At 34.4% G+C, this 21,125-nt stretch overlaps 3 protein-coding genes and 1 non-coding gene across 10 annotated transcripts; 2 read left to right on the top strand and 2 right to left on the bottom strand.

Moving 5' to 3' along the window:
* Positions 1 to 491: 491 nt before the first annotated feature.
* Positions 492 to 3,091, top strand: LOC110605615. Of its 2 annotated transcripts, none has more exons than XM_021744248.2 (5): positions 492 to 1,046; positions 1,146 to 1,334; positions 1,702 to 1,828; positions 2,082 to 2,311; positions 2,447 to 3,091. In XM_021744248.2, exons 2-5 carry the CDS (start codon positions 1,228 to 1,230, stop codon positions 2,526 to 2,528), a joined length of 546 nt encoding a protein of 181 aa, XP_021599940.1. In that variant the 5' UTR covers positions 492 to 1,046; positions 1,146 to 1,227; the 3' UTR covers positions 2,529 to 3,091. The 2 variants fall into 2 exon arrangements, with proteins under 2 accessions (XP_021599940.1, XP_021599939.1); XM_021744247.2 differs by having other exon boundaries at positions 494 to 1,046; positions 2,095 to 2,311; positions 2,447 to 3,082.
* A 2,586-nt stretch (positions 3,092 to 5,677) lies between these two features.
* LOC110605095 (gibberellin 2-beta-dioxygenase 8) lies at positions 5,678 to 9,917 on the bottom strand. 2 transcript variants are annotated; one of them, XM_021743405.2, is made up of 4 exons: positions 9,744 to 9,917; positions 7,245 to 7,702; positions 6,120 to 6,441; positions 5,678 to 6,006 (listed from the first exon to the last, which is right to left on the bottom strand). In XM_021743405.2, exons 2-4 carry the CDS (start codon positions 7,688 to 7,690, stop codon positions 5,776 to 5,778), a joined length of 999 nt encoding a protein of 332 aa, XP_021599097.1. In that variant the 5' UTR covers positions 7,691 to 7,702; positions 9,744 to 9,917; the 3' UTR covers positions 5,678 to 5,775. The 2 variants fall into 2 exon arrangements, with proteins under 2 accessions (XP_021599097.1, XP_021599098.1); XM_021743406.1 differs by having other exon boundaries at positions 7,245 to 7,699.
* TRNAV-CAC lies at positions 6,813 to 6,891 on the bottom strand. Its single transcript has one exon. It is a non-coding gene; the product is annotated as a tRNA-Val (tRNA).
* Positions 9,918 to 11,827: 1,910 nt separating the features above from the next.
* On the top strand, positions 11,828 to 17,775 carry LOC110605659 (tyrosyl-DNA phosphodiesterase 1). 5 transcript variants are annotated; one of them, XM_021744305.2, is made up of 18 exons: positions 11,829 to 12,032; positions 12,118 to 12,297; positions 12,379 to 12,444; positions 12,562 to 12,660; positions 12,744 to 12,902; positions 13,048 to 13,108; positions 13,868 to 13,944; positions 14,042 to 14,299; positions 14,395 to 14,484; positions 14,627 to 14,761; positions 15,052 to 15,204; positions 15,919 to 16,022; positions 16,145 to 16,198; positions 16,349 to 16,439; positions 16,747 to 16,827; positions 16,940 to 17,084; positions 17,161 to 17,276; positions 17,414 to 17,775. In XM_021744305.2, the coding sequence occupies exons 1-17, from the start codon at positions 12,018 to 12,020 to the stop codon at positions 17,256 to 17,258; spliced, it is 1,866 nt and encodes a 621-aa protein (XP_021599997.1). In that variant the 5' UTR covers positions 11,829 to 12,017; the 3' UTR covers positions 17,259 to 17,276; positions 17,414 to 17,775. The 5 variants fall into 5 exon arrangements, 4 of the variants coding, with proteins under 4 accessions (XP_021599997.1, XP_021599994.1, XP_021599995.1 ...); XM_021744302.2 differs by having other exon boundaries at positions 12,379 to 12,660; XM_021744303.2 differs by having other exon boundaries at positions 12,379 to 12,660; positions 17,410 to 17,775.
* Positions 17,776 to 21,125: the final 3,350 nt, after the last annotated feature.

Raw genomic sequence — 21,125 nt, 5'->3', positions numbered from 1 at the left:
ATGAATTGAAATGTAATATGAATATGAAAAATTATTGTGATTGGTTGAATTTATTTTCTCAAGAAATATTAAAGAATTGACAATTCCATGACATAACCACATCTAGGATTTCTAATGAAATTAAAAATTATACAAAAATAGGCGATCATTGGGAATTCTATCTTCATTCATAACTTTCCCACTAAGGATTATAATCCTTGGTTTACGATAATGCTCATTAGTCCCTAATCTCATAATCAGATTTTTTTTTCTTCAATTACGAAATTTCCACCCCGTGAATTTTACGTTAAATGAGATATTTTAATGTGGAGGAACTAAATCTGATTTTCAAATACCAAATCTGATTTGTATCTTGTTTTATACACACACTGGTGTTGTATAATTTTTTTTTTCTCAGATTGATTATATTTAAATAATAAAAATTACAAAATGTTAACCATCACAACCCATTAATCAACTAATCATATATATATATGAGAAGCAGAGGAACAGCCTCCATTTCAAATTCCCCTGTTATTTGTAAACACCAAAACTACATGCTCACCCTTACCTTACCACCTCATCACTTCCCTTCTCATTCTCTTCAGTCTACATTTGAAAAGAATTGAAGAATTCCTCCAAGCTTCTCTTAACAAGGCAAACACATAGTAGTTTTTAACTCATCAGAAAAGCCATCACCATACAATTTCATTCTTGGTGGAAGAAGATTCAACATCAACTCATAAGAAAGAAAGAAAGAAAGAATGAATGAAAGAATTTAAAAAAAAAAAAAACCATATTGACTTTCTCTTCGTGTGCTAACTGCTAACGTTTGTTCTGCTTCATTTCTTCCTTCCTTCTTTTTCCCCCCTACAGGAATTGACGCAGTTGCAGAGGAAGAGAAAGTCTTTGTTTTAGAAATAGCTCTCAGCACTCACCTAATTTTCTTCCAACCAGGCGGTGGAAAAGCGACTGCCCCATTGTGCACGCGATTTATGGTCATATATTTATCTATACATTATAAACTTTCCCTTTAAAGTTCTCAGATGGTGGATAATCCAAAGTTGGTGAGCTTCCTTTTTTTTTTTTTTTTCTTTTTGGGTTTTCTGTCCTTATTCCCCTTAAGTTGCCTGATTCATCATTGAGCCTTGTGTTTAACGGATTAGGATTTGGCTTCTTGTCGCTGTGAGGCTGGTGGATTAGAAGAAAAGATGGGATCCCCGAAAGTTTCTGTTTTAGATCACATGAATGGATTTCAATACACAACGGAGAAATCTGATGGCTTTGTCATGGACATGGAAAGCTTCTCCCATGTTGGCAACAACAAAGATATCAACCCAAATTCAAGAACCACAGTGAGTGTAATTCCTCTTTCAATTTTCCAGTCTTCTTCTTTATATATATATTTATTTTTTCTTTCTTTCTTGGAAAATTTCCCTTTTAAGTGCTTTTTTTTTTCTCGAAGCCTTTTAGTGCATTCAAGAACACTCAAACGCGGTTTCTTTACAGCTTTGTATTTACTCATGAAACTAATTTTTTTTTTTGGTAAGCTATCCATGAAATTTACTAATTTTTTTTTACAAAATGAAAGTAACTAATTTCCTTTTATTGTTTATTTTCTCGATATATTCTTGACAAATAAATTGTTTTAAAAAAAAATCCCATGAAGAAGAAGACAACTCTAGCCTTGACGTGTTATTTTTTTTTTAATGAATAAAATAGTTGCAGAGAAGCCTTTCCAGAAAAGGGTCTCTGCGCGGCGGCGGCGGAGGTTGCACCGAGAAGAATATCTATTCTAATACTTCTCCTTATGACAGAAACAATATTGCTGCTTCCTCATCACTCAAAGGTAGTTTTTTTTTTTTCTAAAGCAATTGATAGCCTTACTCTTCTTCCATATAAATGAAGTTCCACGAAGAGAAGAAAGAGAGAGAGATGATATCAGATTATTTTAATTACTCATATTATTATGATCCATTTTTTTGATGGAAGTCATGTGAATTTGTATTATTGGAAAATTGATGCTGAAATGCTAGTTAGCTGAAAACATAAAGTTTCTGCACAGTGCCGTTGCTATTATTATTTTTATTAATAATCTGCAGCTTCTTCGAGTAGGACCCTGCATGACTGAGAAGACCCCGCTAGCAGCGGTTGGGACCACTGATCAATCCACCAACACACAAGTTCATCATCAGATCACCATTACTAATACTACTAGTAGCAACATGAATGCCTCCATAGAAGACAGATTCACCATCAGGAGAAACAGTTTCAAGCGTCCTCCTTCATGGGCAATTGATCCCAAAAGAATTCTCTTCTTTTTTGCCACCTTGTAAGTTCAAATAACTCATATTTTTAAGGGAAAACTATAAAGATTCATTCGGTTTGAAGTTTGTGAAATCGATACAATATGATTAACCAACCATATCAGCAATGAAGTGCTAAAATGTAGTATTGTATGTGACAGATCAAGCATAGGAACAATATTGCTGATATACTTCACTCTTTCCACGGCCAAGCTCGGCGCAGATGACAGTGCTCTTGATTAGCAAGCCAATATGTAGCATTACCTTATCGGACAAAGAAAGCAACCTTCGGAGCAGAGTGAAATCAGATGGAAATGTAATGTGTTGCTGGTGAAAGTCCTCTATTTCCAAGGATAGGCTTCTTGTTATGAAAATTTTCAGAGGAAAAGTTCAGAATATGGAGAAATGAGAAGGACAAAAGCCAGCCTACTATCCACTATTGTCGCTTCAAAAATGGAGTACTGCTTACTTTTCGAGGAAAATATTATAAAAAATAGAGATGTAGACAAGAACATACACTATTGTGACAAAGAGAAAGAATCTTCCTTCTATATTCATAGAAGAGGAAATTTTAGTGTTTTCCAGCAATCTTATAGATTTTAGTGGAGGACCAGATAGTCCTTGCCTTCACTTTCATTATTCTCTGCATCTTTGTTACATCTCTGTCCATGTGTTGCATTTATTCACTTAGGCCCTTTTTTAATAGACTTTTTCTTTTATGGCTTTCTTGCGATTGAGACAAGCATGAGGATAATGCTACAATGCTCACGCACGCAAAGCATGCGCACTTGAAGCTTTTCGCCTTTGCTTTGCACAAAAATAGAAGAAGAAATAATGAAGGAAAAGCAAAAAGCTTTCTTTCACCTTTCTTCAAGCAACAAAGAACAGAGAGTATAATGCAACAGACCCATAAGATCTTCCAATTTGTAGAATAAAACACACCCGAAGTAGTTCTAGGGCAATCTTGATGGTGAATTTAGTGGCATAAGTAATCGAAAGTATTCATCTTCCTTGGTGGGAGCTCCACGGGATATGGACCAGAGGGCGAGAAGCCTCCATGAGAAGCATCTTGCAAGCCTGCCATCGTCCGCCAAGAAATGGATTGTGATTTGTGATGGTTAAGACTGAAAAGTGAAAACTGAAGTAAATTCATAAGTTTGGACTTTTGGGCCACATTTCTCTGGCTACGCTTATCGATTAAAGTTGAATTTCATCATAATTATTTTAAATTAAATTATGAATATAATGAGTTTCAAAAGAAAAAGATAATGTGAATTAATTTTATTTAGTTTTTAAGTTATCCAAATTCCTTTTTTTTTCTTTAAAAAAAATTGATTATCAAATTTAATAAACTTCAATTAAATTAAAACTGAAATGGACATTAAAGGGTAAGCTTGAGTTTAGTTTTGAATCTCTTACTAGTGATCTAACTTCGAATTATCTTTATAGATTAGAGAGACCATTTCCGACGCTTTATCAAATTTTATTTTAGTTTTGAAAATAACCTTTAAAATAATATTAAAATTCAGCAAGATTTTAGTATTTCATCAGAGGAGCGCTATTTATTTATTTATTTTTATTAATTTATAATATAATTTAAAATTTTATAGTCTTTTTCATAAAAATTCTTTTTTACTATTTAAATATTTTAATTAAATTCTTATTTTTTTTAACTCTGGTAATATATTATATTTTTTTTATATATTTTTATAATTATAAAAATTTAATTTAAATTTATATATTTTCAATTATAAATAATATTTATGATAAATTAATTTATATTTTTTATTGATAATTTAATATGTATGAGTCTATTTTATTTTAGATTTTACTAATTAATATTTAATTAATGTATGTTTATAATTAATATTTTTTTTATTTATCTCTAATATAATTAAATATTTGAATATCAAATAAAAATGTAAAATATATAAATATATGTGATAGATATATAAAATAATATAAAATTTTTGAGTGAAATAAATAAATAAAATAAAAATAAAATAAATAATACAATAATATTAAAAGAAAAGAAGAATATAAATAAAAATACCTTTTAATGTTAAAAATGATGTATAAAATTAGAAATAATATTGCATCATAAAGATATTATTCATATATTACTCTGAATAGAACATATTGTTTCGAAATCCAATTTTTTTTCTATCGTTAAAATGAGAGCTAAACAAAGAATTCTCTTTTTTTCATTGTCAATTCAATCACTATTCACAATAAAAAAATTCTATTTTATCATTAATCCAATTACCGTTCAATATTAAAAAATTTTCATGTGAATCTATTAAAAAATAAAAAATATGTATGTCATTCAATGTTTTATATTAAAATAATATAAAAAATGATGCGTGGGCGGATGAACTTCTAAGTCTTTGAGTGAATAATACACTTCTAAGCATACTTTAAATTTGTGAAATTTCACAAAACCTAAATGAAAAGACAAACAGAAGCTACCCTATACTATTTTTTTTTTATATAATTTTTAATGTTTGAAACACTAAAAATTTTTAATTAATAGAAAATAATTTTTTTAATCCAAAATATCAAGTTATTTTCTTTCTTTTTTCAAAATACAAAATTACATTTTCAGATTAATATTTTATTAATATAATTATATTTACATTTATCAATTTTTTTTATATTTTAATATTAAAGCAAAACTCTAAAAAATATTTTTTTAAAATATTTTCTGTAAAAATTATATTTTTTACACAAATTATTTTTTAGAAATAAATAGAGTAAGTTATTTAGTTTATGTTTCTTTATTTTATAGTAGCTTAGTTTTTTTTCTTTTTATTAATACATGCATGATAAGATCAATAGATGATTATTTAATTATTAGAGACAGATATAAAGGAAATTTATTTTTATTGGATCTATAGGTATTTAAATTATAAATATACGAAATTTTATAATTTATGTATAATTTTTTTTTTCTAGAGATGTAATAGCTATATCCTCATTTGTCCTAAGATATTTCTTTTTTGCTGGGATTGGGTTTGGGCTTGGGCTAGGGCTAGGGCTAGTAAAACACTAATAAATTATTTCACGAGACATGGTCATCTCTCTTTTTTTCCAGCATAAGAAGATAAAATTCTTCTGTAATTCAAATAAAAATATAATTGCTAGAATCCCACAACCACAGGTGAGGTTGAGCTGATATACCACCTAATAACGAATCCCCCGGCCCCATTGGCCATTAATTGCTACACTACCTTCCATAAACTATGATTAATGTAGTCTAATCACTCACTAATCTCCCATCTAATTAGTATTGCCCTCCTCTTAATCCTTCTCATTTTGAATTCTCCGTTGCTTCATGGAAAACTTTTCTACTATGCTATAAACTTCTATGTTTACAATTTTATATATGTATATATAAAGAAAAAATAACAAAATTTATAGATAAATCAATATTCGAGTTTCACTTTCTCAAACTCCTTCTAAAAAAATCAGTTGAGTGAATGAAAATTAATTATACAAGAAATCTAGGAAGGCCTACTTTGCGACCTAATAATTGGACATCCTTGTGCACCTGCTCTCTATACTCTTTAAAGCTAAACTTTTTATAAATTGAAGGCTCGCACCAACTTTGTATTTCTGTATCATAAGATGGACAGAAGAAATATGCTGTCGAATATCTTTCCACTCGAGGATTTGTCACAACTCGATGTTCAACGCTCTTATACACATCGTTGCTCCATGCCTATTATTTACATACACATATACACAGCATCAAGACTCAAGAACCTCTTCAGGAGATTCATAATGATAATAATAAAAAAAATTATTTAGTTGTTTTCGGATATAAAATCTTACCTGAAACAAGTCCCCCACATTTACTATTAGAGCTTCAGGGTTAGGTTTAACAGCGAACCATTTCCCTGCTTTAATTAATTGCAATCCTCCAACTTGGTCTTGATGCAGAATTGTGAGGAAGTCGCTATCAGTGTGTGGGGTGAGTCCAAATACATCTGCTGGGATTGGACATGGAGGGTATCGATTGAATCGAAGATAGCAAGTGCTTGGTACACAATTTTCTTCAAAGAAAGTTGACTTGCATCCTAATTTCTCTGCCAAAATTTCAGCTAATCTTTGTGCTAGATTTGCAACTTTTGTAGCAAACTGTTCCATTGTTGAACTGGAAATGTTCATAATTAACAACAATCTATTAAAAACTTCAAATTACCAGTTAGAAATCGCAATTATTGAACACCAATCTCTAATATCCCCACTGTAGGGAGCGCATGCATGCAGGCAGGTTACTGGCTAAGACCGACTTATTAAAAACGCATATAATTTATAACATTCATTCACATGAGGACCATGCATGCAATATACGTACAAGGACCGATATTGTAAACATTTTTGCAGCACTAGGTTCTGTATCCAAAGCAGCGGTTTGTGCAGTCTCACCGTCACAGGGTAAATTGTTCAAACACACACGAGACTTTCAGGGTATGGCTCCAACTTCCAGTGAGCTGTGCACCCCCGTTTTCCCAGAAAAGAGAATGTCTGAGCCCGGGTTCGAGAACTAGGGACCTCTTCTAATGTGTGAGACTAGCGTGATAACCAACTACACCACCCAGACCTGTTTGTACGTTGAATCCCCATATATAACTCTATCCTGAGAACCTTTGCAAATATGTAATTAATTTAACTATACATTTGTGGGTATATAGTTCATTTTGTTAATCTGTAGAGTGTGCAAATTTAACTAGAGTCCGTTTAGATGGAATTCAAATTCGCCTTTATTAATTACTTACTTGAATAGAATCTCAATTTTGTCAACTTAGATAGAAAGTGAACTTGGAATATAATAAAAGCATAATTCATTAAAAATATACATTATATATGTTTACAATTTCTCTAAGACCACCAAACAAAGCAGAGATAATTAAAGATTGAAAAGAAAAGCGTAAGAAGATAAAGAAATGAAATTACCTGAGACTAGTGAAACCATTGGAAGCAGAAACATCAGTCAAAGGAATGTGAAAAGCTTCAGACCATGACAACTGACTGATGCAAGTAGCTGTAGGAGTCCCCCAACGGTAAGTTCCGGAAGAGAAATTCAAGAACTTGTCTTCTTGTCTCTTTTTATCGAAAGACTGTTTAAAAAGCTTCACTTGTTCTCTTCTCATCTTCTCCAAAATCTCACGTGAAATCCCATGATTCACAACCTGAAAGAATCCCCACTCCTGTGAAGCCCTAGTTATTTCTTCCTTGCACTTGTCTTTCTCATCAGATTCATCTACGCTTAGACGACGAAGATCGATCAACGGAAGCTCACATTCGTCAACGACGACACTTGTCTTGGTTTCTGATTTATTGAGGATGGTGTTGTCCAAAAGGGTGTTGTAGATCTCATGGAAAGGCGGGTCCATGTCCATGCTCACAGGCTGCTGAATGAAGATGAGGAGGGAGAAATTAAGATGTTAAAAGGGATAAATAAAGAGCTGAGAAGGGGTTTAAAAAGAAAGATGGGTATTTTTAGGAAGGAAAAGACAAAGAAGAAAATGCTGAAATGAGCACACAATTTTCCTTTTCTCTTTTGTTTTTGCTTCCTTTGTCTTCAATGAAAACGTTATGGCGTTTTCTTTCACGTTTTGGACTTTGGAGAAAAAGTTGATTGCCTGTCTTTTTGTTCAAGCACCAGTAGAAAATGTGATCTTCTCTTCTTTCTTTTTTGTAGTTTAATTTCTTGTTACACTGTGAAATTATCTTTACAATAAATCTTAGTATGTTAGGAAACGAAGAGCATAAAATATGTGATTTAATGATACCAAATACTAAAACATTAAGTTGAATTTTAAAAAATTATACACTTAATTCCATTCTCTTGTACAAATATTAATACGTGTCAAGTTGTTAATGTTGTCCTAAGTTTATTGCTTCATTAATTATCACAATAGTGAACAATTCTAACAAGCACAAAGAAAAGAAGCTTCATGTGGAAGGCTCATTAAATATATAACCATTAATTAAAAACTAAACTAAGTTGAAATGAAATAACATATATATATATATATATATATATATATATATATGAAAGAAATACTATATTCAATGAATCAATTAATGAGGAAATAGTCAGTAGGTAATTATGGGACTCCAAATGTCAAATTAACAATCATGTTTTGATTGGCATATGATGTGTTGATGACACTCGCATCTCCAATCAAATTCAAAAGGAAAAAAAAAAGAAGGCAATTGCTTATCATCAAAAAGTTAGAGCAGAGAAGAAGACTTACTGCAGGGGTTAATCTGAGATAGGGAGACAACAGTTGCAAAATACTTTCGTACTTTTGTATAAAAGTATTTATTAATTAGTGTAATATGGCATGCACTCCTTAAGATTCATTAAATAGCATATTTAATGAATTTTACCCAATATATAATGTTGCACCAATTAGAAAAATTAAATATTTATATATATATTTTGTACAATATAAAATAGACGTAGAGAGGGGGGGGTGGGGGGACAGTTTTGAATTGTCTTATGTATCCAGCTGCCATGTCCAGACATATGACCAACAAGAACTTGTCACTGAAATCATTTGGTCTCTTGGTGTTCACAAAAGCCATAACCACTTTGTTGAGAGACTACTAGATATTCGTATTTGATATGCACTTTTTTCACAAATTACATGACATCCACTCTTCATTTAAATATATATATTGCGAAAAAAGAGAGCCATTTTCATATATATTGAAAATATTCTATAGTTTTCCCATATTCTGTCCTGCTGTTGACCATAGCAGAACAAAACAAGACTGTGTTCTTTGCATCAAGGACACTAGCATATGCATGATAACAGACCACACAGCCGATCTTATAGTTTCTTTCCACAAGCAGAGAGTATATTAAAATCTCCCAACTGAAACACAACTTATTAAGTCCACCAGAATTAATTACAGTAATAAAAAAAATATATAATTTTTTAGGTTCGATCTAGTTTCAACTCAAAGCATGAGGACAGAGTCCAGTAAGCAAGAATTTCTAATGACCAACACTAATCACAGTATTAAAGTTGTCAGGCTGTTGTTTATCTGGATCTTTTCGTGGTGGGTATCATCACTTCTGCGTTAATTCTTAAGAAAATTAAGTGAAAAATAAAAGGTTATTATTTCCTTGGATGATCGTGTCAGCATCAGCTAGTAGTTCTCAGCTAAGTGAAAAATCTGATATTATAGATATTATTGACAAGTCTATATGGTGGGCGAGAAATAAAAGCACGAAAAAGAATGAAAAGAATATGACATAGCAAAAAGAATAAAGACCTACTTGCACACCAAATCTACTACGTATACCGGCCCAAATAGAAAAGAAAAAAAAAGGCTTTCCAAATGAGGAAGGGTTTCAAAGCAGAAAAATGCAAGAGAATAGAGCAGCATAAAATGAGAACAAATTATTGAGAATAAAAGTTTATCACTATTACTTACGTGAATGAAAGAGAGGCAGCTGAGGCAGCTGAGCGACAGAGGATGCTTGTGTTGTCCATTGAGTCCGGAGAGGAGATGCTTTTATAGGGAAAAAGAGAGGAACGATCTCTAGAGTATTTTCAGTTTATGTTGTGGACAGATAGCCACCTAAAGAGATAAGGGAGTGATAAACTTAATGTTTAAATCAGTGATATTAAAGTTTTACAGCTGTAAGGTTTCGAGCTAATTAATAATGTGGGTATTGAACATTTGAACTCGATTTATTTCGCACATAAAATAATCATGTATACGAAAAATGTTTTTCTCAAAAAAGACTTGCCCTTTTAAAGTTATTTTTTTAAAAAGTGTCTTTTTTTTGTTGTTAAATAGTACACTAAACTCTAAAAAATCAAAAACATATTTCTGGAACAAAGGGGCATTACTCTAATTAAACTTTGAACCTAAGCTGTGTGTCTCTGTGAAATGAAAGCTGAGAAACACGGCACATGATTAATGCTGGCCCCCGACCGCATGCATAAATAACTGTAACTCTGAATCCATGTCGGCACGTACGTGCCAGAAACTAGAGTCACATGCATGCTAAATTTTTACGTCAACTTTTCTTATATTGTTGACCTTACGAGAAGAATTAAAGGGAGATGCATGTGCATTGCCTATTTGCCTCGAAGAGAAAGGACATGCGTATCATCTCTGTAGAACATATGCCCTATCTTCTTTCAACACTATCTTATGAATATTTACACGTTATAATTACAATACCCTCTCAGATGTATTATGCATTATACTTTATCATATCTTCTGTACTCCCTTCTCGTCGACAACAAAAATCCTCTGTTTTTAATGTAATAGCAACGTGGCCTTCTGGCCATGTACAGTTGTTTGTCTTTAAGAATAATAACAGTAATCGTATAATTATTCTAAGTCATAATAATGGAGGGATAGATGGTTGACGATGGAAAAGCACTAAATGAGATTCTAGTTTTGTCATGTTAAAAATGGAGTAGGTAAAATAAAAATTGATAGGTTGAATTGGGGTCAAAGGGGTGGTGGGATTAGCTTAAGAGGTCATGTCATTGTTTGATACTATTGATGATTGGAAGATGATTGTGTGTGTTTAATTTCTCAGCACTCAATCATTAATACAAATCCTAACCTGAAAGATTCTTCCCTTTTCATTTTTATTATATATACAGCTAACAGATGGCCATGGCAATGGCATTTATATATATAAATGAAGTCGGCGAGCCCAGCTCCATGGCCATGCCACCATGTTCACTGTCATGTGGATTGCTGGATTTGCTTGTAAATAGTTTGTGTGAAATGATTTGACATTAGGTCTCAGGTTGGTACCTTTCATACCTGGCAAAGCCCTACACACACCCACTTGATATTTGTCAGAGAACGCTGCAGCCCACCTGACAAGGAAATAGATGGACCTGGAAGAATTCTGAAGAAGACATTTCATCAACAAAATTTAGATAAAGTCTATGATTAGTGACTGCCAATAACTTCTTAAACCGAAAATTATTGAGGTTTGAAATTTAATGTGCAATTGTGCAAGAACCTTTCAAATCTGAAGGAGACAGGAAATAAATATTAGGAATACCCAATCAAATATTCATAATTTTTTTTTATATGGGTAAAATCTTTAATATAAAAGAATCTTCTTAAATTAAGGTGAGGATTCCTGCAACAAAAATCAACGGATTCTGCATAGTAAAAGAATAATGTGCATGGTTGAAAGTAAATGATGATGAAATGATTTCGACAAGGTGATCTATGCTTCCTCTTCTCATACGGTTGCTAATAAAATTAATTAATTATATTTTTTAATTTTTTTAATAAACTCATTCATCCCATTAAAAATATTTGATTTGTTTACGAATAGACCGTTCAAAAGACTGAAAATACCATAATGCCCTCAGTTGATAAATATTGTTACAAAATTAGCTCTATTGGATTCCATCCTTAACGGACGGTGTAGATATCTCAAGCTTTCCAAATATGTGAAAATTTTTAATTTCCCTCTTTAACACAGGAGATTCTATTTGGACGGTGACTCTTTAATAAACGCTGACGTTTTTCTAAATTTTCTAAGCGTGCATGAAACGCTATCGTATTGATGGTACGCCATCGTACACCCGTCGTGGAGCTCTTGCTCTGCAGAACAACCAGCGTTCGGTACTCGAATTTTTCCCCTGCAGGCAAAAATCTCATATCTTTCTCCACGGATTTGCGCCATTGTTTCTGTCTTTGGATGAAAAATAAACACTGATGTCTTACTCTCAGGTATCTTCTTCTTTACATGAGAATCAAAATCTTTATATAATCCCTCTTTTTGATTCCTCTCTGATTCTGTCATTTGGTGCGTAAGATTGGTTATCTGGTTCCGCTAAAACTCACTTTAGAGGAGGACACTTCGATTCCAAAGCTACCTCTTTCAAAAGGCTCTAACACCATCGGCCGCAGCCACGTTTCCATCGTCGATAAGAGACTCAGCCGCAACCACCTCACTCTCACCGCCTCCGTCGATGGCTCTGCCACTATATCTATCGTAATATCGCTAGTTTTTCTCTGATTTTTCTCTGACTCTCACTTCATTATCTAGTTCTAAGATAGGTGAAAAGGACTGTAGGTGGGTACCAATCCGGTTGTGGTAAAATCCGGGGATCAAAGAAGGAAGCTGAGTCCTGGAGAGCAGGTATCGATTACTAGCGGTGATATTATAGAGTTAATACCTGGCCACCATTTCTTCAAGTACGTGGCTTCGTCGCTTTCGAATAGTTGTAGTAACTCATCTTCTCCTAACACGCCGAAGAGAGGTTGCAATGACGGTAGAGAAATTGTTAAAAGCGACCAACCTTGCCGAAAGAAAATGCGAGGAGCACCAGAAGATAAAGCCAAAGCTGTTAATAAGGTGTAGAATTTATGCAATCGAAATTCAGAGCAGTTTGTATTAAATTGGTGTTCTAATTTTGCATTTTGGTTTTGCATGCTTAGCTTGAGGCAGAAGATGGAGGACCAGTAAATTGTGAGGAGAGCATTCGTAACTTTCGTGTTCCTAATGATAAATTGCCATTGACCTTCCGGCTTTTAAAAGTGCAAGGCCTACCAGCTTGGGCTAATACCTCTTGCGTTTCCATAAACGATGTGATTCAGGTAAAAATGATCATGCGTTATTCCTTTTTGCCTCTTTATTTTCTGTAATTCACTGACTTTTTGACGTTGAAGAACTACTTGGACAAATGGAATGCTTTCAGATAGTTAATTTAAGGGATTTATTTACTCTTGGATTATTCCCTAGGGGGATATTCATGTTGCTATCCTATCAAACTACATGGTGGACATTGATTGGTTAACGTCCGGTGAGTACTTTGAGCTTGTGATCTGCATTTAAAAGTTTATTTATTTTTTGGTTAAATATTCGTTTCATAGGGTCTTCAGGTTTGGTTCCCTTTTTCTTCTGGGGAGGCTCTTACATTAACAATAAACAGCTTGAAAAATTCAACTTTTCTTTCATGTTTGTTGGGCATTCTTCAAAAAGAAAAATATCTTCTTTAGCAGGGCTACTTTTACTCCCACAAACATGTCTGCCAAGTATGTTTATGCTTTGTTTCTTTTCTATGCATTGATAGCTGGTGAGGGAGCCACGGTTCAGATAAACCATTTGCAATTTATATCTGGCTTTGATGAGCATTTCATTTATACACAAGGATAACCCATATAAGCACAGCAGCATGGTTGGGTAATCTATCACTTCTAAGTCCAGTTATTCATGGTAGTGCTATTGGTAAAATTACAATTTCTGAGTTCACTAGTAGATTTTGGTGAAGGAATAGTGGTGCTTGTCCATTTTCATTGTTGTGTTATATTGCCAATCCTTTTAGCACTTTGCCTGTTATAGATCATTTTCTTCGTGTTATGCTGTAATTGCATTATGTCATGATTTCGTTGGGCATAACTGTTGCAGTGCAGTTGTAAACGTATGCCCTGTGGTATCTTCTGTAAGCTTGTAAGCTCAGGCTATTTGCTGGTTGTGTACTCCTTAGTTACTTCTGATCATATTCTTTGAATTCTGACTTCTCTGTTTCTTTGTTTTCCCTACATTTCTTTCTCTCATGAAGCATGCCCAACACTTGCAAAAATTCCTCATGTCTTGGTTATTCATGGAGAGGGTGATGGTACACTTGAAGTTATGAAGGTTTGCATTTGATCCTGTTTGTACCATTCTCCATTTATGTTTGGATACTTTTTGTTGGAAGCCTGGACATTGACTCTGTTAGCTCTGATTATTTTAGAGAAGCAAGCCTGCAAATTGGATTCTGCATAAACCCCCACTACCCATTTCATTTGGAACACACCACTCAAAGGCCATGTTTCTTGTCTATCCTCGAGGGGTGAGAATTATTATACATACAGCAAACTTGATATATGTTGACTGGAACAACAAAAGCCAAGGTCTGTGGATGCAAGATTTTCCCTGGAAGGACAAACAAAATCAAAGCCAAGGGTGTGGGTTTGAAAATGACTTGGTTGATTATCTCAATGCAGTAAAGGTATTATTTTATGTTCATTGTACATGGGATATAAACAGCATTCAACATAAGGATCTCTTTTGAGATACTTTGTGTTTTTCTTTGAATGTTCACAGTGGCCAGAATTCACCATTAAGTTGCCAGCCCTTGGGAGCTTCACTATCAATCCAACCTTTTTCAAGAAGTTTGATTATAGCAATGCGGCAGTATGTTTTCAATTTCTCTCAATTATCATTCTTACTCATATATTCTATATTTTGTTGGTTCCTGAATGATGTTCCTTTTTTATGCTAAAGATTGTCTTGCATGCTCTTATGTGGTAGCTTATAAACATGATATAATTTTCAGGTTAGGTTAATTGCATCTGTTCCTGGATATCATACTGGCGCCAATCTGAAAAGGTGGGGACATATGAAGCTACGGAGTGTTCTTCAGGAGTGCACCTTTGGAAAGGAGTTCAAAAATTCTCCTCTTGCCTATCAGGTATGGATATGGTCACTACTGCCTTTGTTGCTATTATGGTGACATTGCAAAGGCAATTCTGTGATTAGGTCCTGAAAAGGTGTGATCTTAATCAGTGTGAAATGTATGTTTAGTGACCAATCATACCAGGTGCAAATGTGAAATAATTTGGCATCATAAACTTCTTCTAGGGAGAAAAAGCAATTATGATACTGACTCCATTCCACATTAGGCATTGCGTTTTAAGCTAATTTTATTCTGTTTTAGTTTTAAGGTGATTTGATTAAATCATGCTGTTTCTTGTCTTATTGCAGTTCTCTTCCCTTGGTTCCCTAGATGAGAAGTGGATGACCGAGCTTGCTACCTCAATGTCTTCTGGAATATCAGAAGATAAAACACCTCTTGGTATTGGACAGTCTCAAATAATATGGCCTACTGTGGAAGATGTCAGGTGCTCTTTAGAGGTAGTAAACAAGTTGGTCTTCCACAAGTATTTTTTTTTCTCCTGTGTAAAGTTATTGTCATTAATCCATTGGAAGAGGCCAAATCAAAGGTTTTCATGCTTGCTAAATTGTGTTTTTATTGACTTGGTTGCGACTGAATAATTTAGAACGTGAGATGATCCTTATGTAGACAGAATTTAATCCAAGTGCTTCATGCAAATTTTTTTTAATGATATAGATTTTCTCATGCTACTTCTCTGATCTTTGTTTAAAAGATGGTTTTCATTTGCTGACATATTTATCATCTTATATGTTAAACATGAACTAAAGATTGTAAAGATGAGCTGGAGGAAGTTATATAGAGGGGAATTATGGGGTGTGGAGAGAGAAATAATCTTCCATCAGCAGTGTGCTGGGCTAAGGATCCCGTCTGGAATTCCTTTGGATAATTGTTCTTTGCTGTTTTTTTTATTAAGTTGAGTGAGAGAGATCTTTAAACTTTAGCATATTGCTATTGGAAGTTGATTATTCTCCTGTTGGTGTGAGAGCTTAATACAAATACAGTTCTTTTTCTCTCTCAATTTATTCTATAAAGTTCCTAAATCATTCCCTTGATCATTCAAATCTTTGACTGCATATAACAAATTGAAATTCATTATTTGCTCATTTTGGTTATGTACTTGAACTAGCCAAGTAAGTTTTTCTGATTTTATAATATATTACTTTCTCATGCAGGGTTATGCAGCTGGAAATGCCATCCCAAGCCCATTAAAGAATGTGGAGAAAGAATTCTTGAAGAAGTATTGGTCAAAATGGAAGGCTAACCACACTGGTCGCTGGTAGATATCCTTGGAATTCCTTTGTGATCTTGGATTACAAAATCAAACTGGAGTTGATCTTATACACACATTTGCACATGTGCCTGGGTTAGATTCTTAGATTCTGCTCTTTAATGTTTCAGTCGTGCAATGCCACATATAAAGACATTCACTCGTTATAGTGGTCAGAAACTTGCGTAAGTGTTACTTTCTGATGAATTTAATTAGCTTATTGTGAATTTTAATTTTCTTTTAAATTGTTATCTAACCCAAGAGGAAACTCAAATTACTCCTAAACACATTCAAGTCTTTGATTGTTGAACCTGAAAATGTATTTCTCCAAACAGCTGGTTTTTGCTAACATCAGCAAATCTAAGCAAAGCGGCCTGGGGGGCCTTGCAGAAGAATAATTCTCAGTTGATGATTCGTTCCTATGAGGTATGTATACTAAAGAGAAAGTTTGCAAAAGAACCTGAACTGACAATGTAACTTTTGAAGAATGAGGTTCAATTTGTTATTACCCCGAACTCTATATTGTTGGTTGTAATTATCCTCAAAACAAACATGCAGTATCAACTATCTTTTCTGCTTGAATGAGATCCAGGAAACTATAGACACGACAAAAGTTTTTCTTTGGATTTTAACAGTTTGCCTAATTTGCTCGCTTCACTTGAATCTTTCCTGCTTTTTGCTATGCTGAAAGCATTGAAGCCTTACTTAAATGATCTTGTATGACTCACCTCAGCTAGGGGTGCTCTTTTTACCATCTCTCTCTAAAAGACATGGTCATCAATTTTGTTGCACGGACAATGGAGTTCCATCAGAGGTAGTGGTTATATCCTGGCCTTCGGCCATTATCTGTATAGTTGATACAGTTAAAGTGTCACTAGACATGAGATTATGAGGAACCAAAAAATGCTGACTTGTTTGGGTTTCAGGATAAACGTGGATTACTAACAGATTCTGAAGTTGGGAGGACAGAACTAGTGACTTTGACATGGCAAGGAACTGTAGATTCATCATCTGAAGTTATTCCTTTACCAGTGCCTTATGAGCTACCTCCTCAACCATACTCCTCTGAAGGTGTCTATTTTTCCATATTGTTGCTGTATTTTCCACTACTTTCATTGGTATGACTCTTCTCATCCAATGTACACAGATGTTCCTTGGTCCTGGGACAGGCGATATAGCAAGAAGGATGTTTATGGTCAAAGTTGGCCTAGGCTTGTACAGCTTTATACTTCTCCGGATTCGTGACTTTTAGTTTTAGTTTAGGTGAGTATTTTTCTTTTTAAATTTATTTAGAAGGTTTTCTTTCTAATAAAGATATACGATATATAGAATTTATATCATTGTGCTATTAAGCCTATTTAATTTATTTATTTTATTTTTTTATGTTTCGTCTTAGACAGGCAGGTTAAGCTATGGGTTTAAAAAGAGAGGAGAAATGTGTCAAATGGCCTCTAAATTCTATTTCATTATTGTTGATTTGCCCATACCCATCTACTAGTGCACGGTATTGTAGATGAAAGATTTTTTTTTTTTTTTTCTAGTGCATCATCTCCGTGAACAATGGTACCCCACCATATTTCTTTCTTTCCAAATTTTTTTTCTCCCTTTTTTCAATAGATAATTATCGGGGATGATTGCTATCGAGCGTAAATGCGTGATGGTGTGCATATAATGTACACTGGCTCATAAACTTGACCATTGCCGGCCATGCTATACAAAATTAATTTAACAAATAAGAATGATATTAATAACAATTAAATTCAATTATACAATTAAATTCAATTATACAAAATTCACAATAATATTCTAACTGATGTCTAACGATGATCATGTAGATGATCGCCTGTGTCACAATGTTGTGATCTTCTCTCATTAGGGCGTCTTGTGTTATACTGACGCCCGTCAAATAATGGCTCCAGTTGAGCCTCTTGAGAATTTTCATCGTCTGCCATAGAAAGATTTAAATCAGGAGGTTGAGATCAAAATCTTGAACTCTCCCCAACAACTAAATCCTGAGTTGTAAAGCCGAAATCCCCTGAATAAGGGGTTGTAGAAAATAACTCAGGAAAATCTGAAAAAAAACAAATTATGTCGGTTTGAGAGATCATCTAGTGATTTTCGGGAGAATGCAGGAAAAACAAACTTTGATAGAGTATGTGGTTGCGCAGGAGAGAAGAAGTTGAACGACGTGTTAGCCATGTCTTCCCCTCCAGTCTGATCGTAGGAGTTGGAGTAAATGATTGAAAAAGTATAGAAGAAGGTTTTGGTACCCATCCTGTATATCGACTCTGATAATCATCTCCATAAGTGGGCATGTATGAAGGTTGACCCAATTTTGTATATGAGTCGCATGGATGGAATGCAACCGGTGATGATATCTGCATTACTCCAGGGTCTGCGTAGGTCGTGAAATCTCCGCCGCCTTTGATGGCTTGGTAGTGTGGCGACGATGTCGTGGAGGGTTCCTCGAGGAGGAGGGCGCGTCATGTATATCATTTGGAAGTGGTTGGGAAGGTGGCGCCGGCTGTGGAGGTGGTATTTGGGAAATGCGATCAAATATTCGAAGTGCATGAAACATCGAATTGACTGCATTTCCAATCTTGTCCATTGTCGGGTGACAAACTTGACTCATCCATAGCGGCAGTTCTCCAAATCATCCTCCTGTAAAATGTATTTATTAAGATATCAATTCCAAATGTTAAGTATTGTAATTATTTTTATAATTAATAAAGAAATACAATGTTATCACAGCGCCGATTGATGCACCCTTTTGAGACATCTACCGACGTGCAATCATTCTGTACCATTTCATGTATTGTGAATGGTAATGTGAAGGTTGGGTCAGAGTATTGCTGCTGACAATCCGTCAGTGCCTTGATTCCTAAAGCGCTATCCAATGTTGGTTTTCGGTCATTCAATTTATAGTCGAAGATATTAATTTTATTGCGTGCATATCATCTGTTTGACGTGGTGGTCGTGGAATGGGTTGAGATAATTCAAATTGTCGCAGCACTCTGTCAGGTTGATGCTACTCTACAACATGAAAGCAAATAAGTGGTACAACTGATTGCCATATTTGTTTACCCTGTAGATAGTAATCTAGCATAGCGTCCACCACATTATTAGAGTATAGCTTCCATATAAACTATGTAGATAAGATAATGTAAAAGGTTAAAATTATATATTTTGAATTGACATGTAATTAAAAGGTTAAGAATAATGACCTCCTCTTTGGCTTTCATGACCTCAAGTTGGTACCAAAGTTGCGTCAGCATTTCGGTAATAATTCTAGCATTACTCCACCTATATGATGTATAGTTTAGAATTAGTAACAAGATGTTAGATTTGATACTATAGTTATAAAACAAAACTGTACTACATTAGGGTATAACACATACCGATTGCCTATCGGTGTATCTGGAATTGGATCTATCTTGGAGATGGTCGGTGCAATTATTTTTATTCTGTCCCATGTCCAAATCTATAAAATGTGCAGTGCGCCGCCAATTTGCTGCACCTGTGGTGGTGTAGCTCTGCATAGCTCTTTGTAAAGCCAAGCAAGGCAAGCTGTACCCCAGCTATATTGACCACAGGTGTTGAAATTAGCTAGTAGTGGCAAAAATATTAGATTGATCCTGTGAGCATACCTATTTACGAATAGCGATCCACCTATTAGTCGTAATAGGAAAGGCTTAGCATGCCTTTGAGTAGTAACATCATCAGCGTAATCTTGAATGTAGTCAAAGTTATCCCTCAACCAGGTCAGTGTAACTGTATTTCCCTTCATAACATCGCAATCCGGGACAACCCCTAACAAATCTTGACATAATAATTGCCAAGGCTGTCCTGTAGTCCCAGTAACAACATTGTCATCAATAGGCAATCAAGATATCAGTCCCATATCTTGAAGTGTAATAATACACTCTCCATGGGGTAACATAAAAGTATGTGTCTCCATAAAAGTATGTGTCTCTGGTCTCCGTCTCTCAACTAAAGCCGTAGTGAGGTGGTGAAGCCTAGTCAAATAGCTCCATAAAATCCACTAGCGCGGAGATACGAGATGAACCTCTCATCGATATCGTGACCATGTAATACGCCAAAGGATCGTCGACATGTGATTACACCAGCCTCTTATGGCTCATCCCACACAACTTGGGACCTATGAGATGGCTGAAAATGTAGCACTGAAGTATCATGTGGTCCTGGGTTGATGAAAACTCTACTGTCATGTGGGTCCTTTCATTCTTGCAAAAGGTTATTAGAACTGTCAATTCACGTGGCAATTATTTTCTTTGCTGCACATGGTGAAGACATAATAGAAATGAAAAAATAATGTGAATTCACATGGCAATTATTGCTTTTGGTGCAAGTGATGAAGACAGAAAATGGGAGTGAACTACTTAGTCATATGGCAATTATTTTTTTTTGGTGCAAGTGATAAAGAAAGTAGATGTAAGTGAAATGGTAAGTCACATGGTAAATATTACTTTTACTGCAAGTGACAAAGATAGTAGATGGAAGTGAAATGTTAATTCACATGGTAATTATTTCTTTTGGTGCAAATGATAAAGACAAGATTTAAGTGAACTAGTAAGTCACATGACAAATATTACTTTTAGTGCAAGTGACAAAGACAATAGATGGAAGTGAACTGTTAAGTCAAATGGTAAATGTTACTTTTAGTGCAAGTGAAAAAATTTTCTATCTATATTGAATTATGCAGTTGCTGAGGATAGAGGCACAAATACTATGGACGGTAGTTCTTCAAATCGTAGGAATGGTCGTCTATGGATGTTGCCTACATTTAGTGACGACTATGTTAAGGTGAGATAAACTGATAAGCGAGAGTATTACGCCGGGCTACGTCGTGAATGGGCTTATCGCGTTGAGAAGTCGCACAACCTTGTCATTGATTGCCGTCAGCTTAATGCCCCAATTGTCAAGCGTCGTTTTATAACAATGACAAGGAACAACATCCGCACATATGAGATTGCGTTAAGGAGGACCCATGAAGAGAATAATCGGCTGATGATATGCAGAAGTAAGTATTACATGCTACGTCTTGCTAATGAACAAGCACATGCTAATGATTGCTCGCTGTTGGAAGTGGAG

This window comes from Manihot esculenta, chromosome 17 (genome assembly GCF_001659605.2).
Source record: "Manihot esculenta cultivar AM560-2 chromosome 17, M.esculenta_v8, whole genome shotgun sequence".
NCBI lineage: Eukaryota > Viridiplantae > Streptophyta > Magnoliopsida > Malpighiales > Euphorbiaceae > Manihot > Manihot esculenta.
This window is presented reverse-complemented; position numbering and strand designations above follow the sequence as displayed.

Coding starts and splice junctions, on each gene's coding strand:
- LOC110605095 (XM_021743405.2), bottom strand. CDS start 7,690: ATGGACATGGACCCGCCTTTCCATGAGATCTACAACACCCTTTTGGAC. Junction 6,442..7,244: donor AATGGTTTCACTAGTCTCAG/GTAATTTCATTT, acceptor GAACATTTCCAG/TTCAACAATGGAACAGTTTG. Junction 6,007..6,119: donor ATGTGGGGGACTTGTTTCAG/GTAAGATTTTAT, acceptor TGTAAATAATAG/GCATGGAGCAACGATGTGTA.
- LOC110605615 (XM_021744247.2), top strand. CDS start 1,026: ATGGTGGATAATCCAAAGTTG. Junction 1,047..1,145: donor TGGTGGATAATCCAAAGTTG/GTGAGCTTCCTT, acceptor TTAACGGATTAG/GATTTGGCTTCTTGTCGCTG. Junction 2,312..2,446: donor CTCTTCTTTTTTGCCACCTT/GTAAGTTCAAAT, acceptor TGTATGTGACAG/ATCAAGCATAGGAACAATAT.
- LOC110605659 (XM_021744302.2), top strand. Junction 14,762..15,051: donor ATTCTCCTCTTGCCTATCAG/GTATGGATATGG, acceptor CTTGTCTTATTG/CAGTTCTCTTCCCTTGGTTC. Junction 15,205..15,918: donor ATGTCAGGTGCTCTTTAGAG/GTAGTAAACAAG, acceptor TTTCTCATGCAG/GGTTATGCAGCTGGAAATGC.